At 45.6% G+C, this 4306-nt stretch overlaps 1 protein-coding gene across 1 annotated transcript; it reads right to left on the minus strand.

Annotated features, from left to right (window-relative positions):
* Positions 1-1771: 1771 nt before the first annotated feature.
* Positions 1772-4306, minus strand: LOC110761419 (uncharacterized). Its single transcript, XM_088250587.1, has one exon. The coding sequence runs from the start codon at positions 4304-4306 to the stop codon at positions 1772-1774; it is 2535 nt and encodes an 844-aa protein (XP_088106713.1).

Raw genomic sequence — 4306 nt, forward strand, 5'->3', positions numbered from 1 at the left:
TCGAGCTCTCCAGCACCTCTTCCGTTGGTTCCATTTGATAATGCTATTACTGATGAGGAAGTCTTGGCTAAGGATATTGTTACAGAGATCATTCCTGCAGGGTACTCATCTAACACGTCTTGGCAAGAGTGGGAACGGTCCTTTATTACATTTAGGGCCTTCTTTGATAGTGGAGCCCAGGTCCTTCGATCTGCAGATGAGCTGCTGCCGCTTTGTCATCAATTTACTGGCTATGCAATGTTTCGGGGAGCTCTTGTTTATCCCGAGATAGTTGCGGCTTTGGAGAAATTCATAGACAAATACGGAGACTTCATGGATGGTACCAGCATCACCTCCTTCTTTTCGCGGTGCGCTGCCTTCCGGACTCTTGGCCAAGTGCTTCTCGGAATGGATACCATGCAATTGCTGGATATTACGGACCACAAACTTCTTTGCTGGCGGGATGCAATTTGTGAAGCCATGACCTTGGGCTTTCGGGTAGATTTCCTTCTGAGCTTGGTGCGAGATTTGGCACGTGCGGTCTTCGGGGCACGGGCTGTTCATAGCATGGAGTTATCTTCCAGTCATGATGAAATAAGAGCAGCGGCAGAGGCCCTGAGTCCTAAGCAACGTGAGCTGGAAGATCAGCATGGGGAACTGCGCGCCCTCCTTCTCACCCAAGGTGTTTCCGCCGATGGTGCTGGCTGCGTGGCAGAGACAATAACCAGATCCTCCTGCAAGGCTTCTGCTGTCCTTTTTTAGCTGCATCCGATGGTTTTGAGGTTCGTGACTCTTCATCCCTTCTTATTCATGCTCCTTCTTTAGCAGTCTTGCTTCGTACCAGCTTATTTCCTTCTAACATTCGTCCTTACGTTGTCTCGCAGGTTACTCTTTTGCTTGGTGTAAAGCTAGCTGGCCTGACACATCGAAGAACACACTAGTTTTTTTGACTTGTATAACTTGGCTTTGCCTAGGTTGTGTTCCCTTTAGATGTCCTAACACCTGTACTGTGAAATCCTTGTATTGTAACGCTGTTGTGATCAAGCTGCTGGAACCTACGTTTTATTTTCTTTTGGATGCTGGAGACACATTGTAACCTCTGTTTGGTATATATATATATATGCTGCCTGGTTGGTGGAATTTGTGCTTGCGAATTGCTTGAGATCATTTGAGATTTTCTGACAGGTTGGATATCTTTAAAAACGGAGCATATGCTGTCAAAATTTTGGTAGAATTCCCAAATTTTATTTGCATGGCTTGCCTAACTACTAAGCTTGAAAAACACCTTCTCATCATGCTTTGAAGGGACCAGATTTAGTGCACTTGATTTTCATCATGATTTTTGTAAAAATTCCCAGATATCTCGCATATCCCAATTGTTTGCCAAAAGAGAATCATGATTTCGTTGTTCCAGCATCTCAAGAACGCATGTCTTGTTTGCAATAGCTTGGCTTCACTTAGTGATGTTATTTTGCTTGGGCTTGATAGTTCGGGATCCCATCCAAGTAGCTTTGCTTGGCATGTCTTACTGCTAAGTAGCATGTTTTTATCAATTTTTTTTTTACGTACATATATACAGTGGTTGGTGCAAAGTAAGTTTGGGATACATAAAATAATATTTCAGAGGCAAGTTTTCTTTTTCAAAATACTCCTTCATTTTCATTGCAAAGTTCATGCTACCATAGTGGTGCATCGTACAATAATTTTCAAAATACCAAGTGAGACCATAGAAGGAGTTCATATTTGAAATGAAAAGAAATGCCATAACGAAAGTGCAGAATATAAAACTAACTTAGCAGTAGTACAGTTTGAGCCACTTCCCGTTGATGGGATCCGTTAGCATGCCTTCTTTGACAGAGATCAAGCGATAATAGTCGCTGCTGTAAACTTCTTTGACTGCGAATGGCCCTTCCCATTGCGGAGCAAATTTGGAAGGCCCCGATACTTGTCTCCTCACATGCTCGACGACCTTTAGCACGAGGTCCCCTTGCTTGAAGGCTTGCGGCTTGACTGTTCTGTTGTAAGCTTGTGCAATGGTTTTGTGGTAAAGCGATGTTCTTCTTTCGGCTTCAGCTCTTTTTTCATCGACAGCTTCGAGGTCTAATAGGCGCCAATCTGAGCATGACTTCATATCCCATTCGAGATCATTGACAGCCGATACTCTGGCCGTGGGGATGGTGATTTCTACGGGTGAAATGGCATCAGACCCATACACAAGAGAATAAGGCGAAAAACCTGTAGCGCTTCTTGGAGAGGTGCGGTAAGCCCACAGGGCATCTGGAAGGTGGACGCTCCAACCTCCTTCGTACTCGTGTACCATTTTGCTCAAAATCCTCAATATGGTCTTGTTTGTGGCCTCAGCTTGACCATTTCCCTGTGGGTAATAAGGTGTGGAGCGGCGATGCTTGATACCATAGCCGCTAAGTGTTGAGCTCACTTGTTTGTTAACAAAAGGAGTGCCATTGTCAGTGACCATTTTGTATGGAATTCCAAACCTGCACACGATATATTCCCGAATAAAATTTGAAATAGCAGCTCCCGTGGCCTTTCGAAGAGGGATCGCTTCAACCCACTTCGTGAAATATTCCGTGGCAGTGAGAATCCATATGTAACCGTCGGAAGGAGGATGGATCGTTCCAATTAAATCGAGCCCCCAAGTATGAAAAGGCCAAGGAGTGCGCATGTCCTGTAACAATGTGGGAGGCTTGTGACTTAGGTTGGCATGAATTTGGCATGTGTGGCATCTTTTGACGAAGTCGTGCGCATCTTTCTTCATGGTAGGCCAATAATACCCAACACTCAGCAGCTGCCGGTGAAGCCTCTTCATTCCCTGGTGCTCTCCACACTCTCCAGCATGTATTTCTTGCATGACCTGACGTGCCTCTGACTCTCCCAAACATCTCAATGGTTCGCCATTAAACCCCTTACGGTAAAGCGTCGACCCGTCTACAAAATACCTTTTTACTGTCTTCTTGAGCTTGTAGGCAAGCTTGGGATTGGTTGGTAGAGTCCTTTCGACGAAAAATGCTAAGTAAAGAGCTCTCCAATCCTCTGCGAATGAAATAGTGAAAGATTCTTCGGTGGAGGGTATTGTAGAACACATGGGGCAATTAGATTGGATTTCAGCCGCTTGCTTCTTCATCTCTAGCCAGTAGTAGCCCTTGCGTTGCAGGCGCCTATACAAACTGACCACTGGCTCCAAGCTGCAGGTGGCGTCGTGAACTTCTTGCAACCTTCTTTGCGCTTCTGTTATTCCTATACACCGAGTCAAAATACCCCCCGGAAGGCGCCTGTAGAGCTCTCCAAAGATGATCGTGTAATCTTTTAATTCTTTGATGTCGCTTCCCTTGCTCATCTTCTCCTTCACAGCTTTCCTCCAATCATCTTCTGCTTCCGGCAGCTCCTCCTGGAACATTGCTTCGACTACAGACACATCTTTCTTTATCACAGTGATGTTAGGCTGTTCTTCGACAAATGAGAGCTTCGATCCCAATGTAGCCAGTGCATCAGCATATCTATTGGTGACTCCGGGAATGTGCTCCATCACGACTTGCTTGAAAGAATTAATGATTTTTTCGGCCGTTGTACGATATGGTGCCAGTGTCGCCTCCTTCACAGCAAAATTCCCTTGTAATTGACTTAACACCAGGTTTGAATCCCCAATAACCTTGATTTTCTCTACACCCATCTCTCTTGTTGTAGACATTCCCATAATAAAAGCTTCATATTCTGCCGTGTTGTTTGTGCATGGAAAATTTAGCTTGAACGAGAGGGCTGTAGCTTGTCCCTCTGGATTAATGAGCACCACACCTGCTCCTCCACCTTTTGACGTAGAAGACCCATCAAAGTAAAAGGTCCATGGTTCCTCTTCTGTAACTGCAGCAACTACTTCCGGCAGCTCCCCCAGAACCTGCTCAGAAAGGGTCGATTCTTCTACTTCAGGAAATAGAGCCAGCATGTCAATTACAGCCTGCCCCTTAATGGCCTTGGGGGCTGCGCATGTGATATCGAACTCGGATAGTTGTAGCAACCAGCGTCCAGATAGCACCGGCCTCGTGAGCAAATATCTTACGGGGTCAGATTTCACCATGAGCTGCAGCTTGTGAGCAAGAAAGTAATGTCGCAGGCATTGCGCAGCATAGACAAGGGCAAGGCACAAGAGCTCGGTTTTTGGGTATCTTGTTTCAGCACCTCTCAATTGTCTACTCACATAATAAATGGGACTTTCTTCCCCTTCATGATCATCCTGGGCAAGTAAGGCCCCAACCGCTGTGTTTGTTGCAACTAGATAAAGCTTGAGAGGAAGTCCCGGAATAGGCGCTCTCAT

The sequence above is a fragment of the Prunus avium genome, chromosome 3 (assembly GCF_965620075.1).
Source record: "Prunus avium chromosome 3, drPruAviu1.hap1.1, whole genome shotgun sequence".
Taxonomy (NCBI): Eukaryota; Viridiplantae; Streptophyta; class Magnoliopsida; order Rosales; family Rosaceae; genus Prunus; species Prunus avium.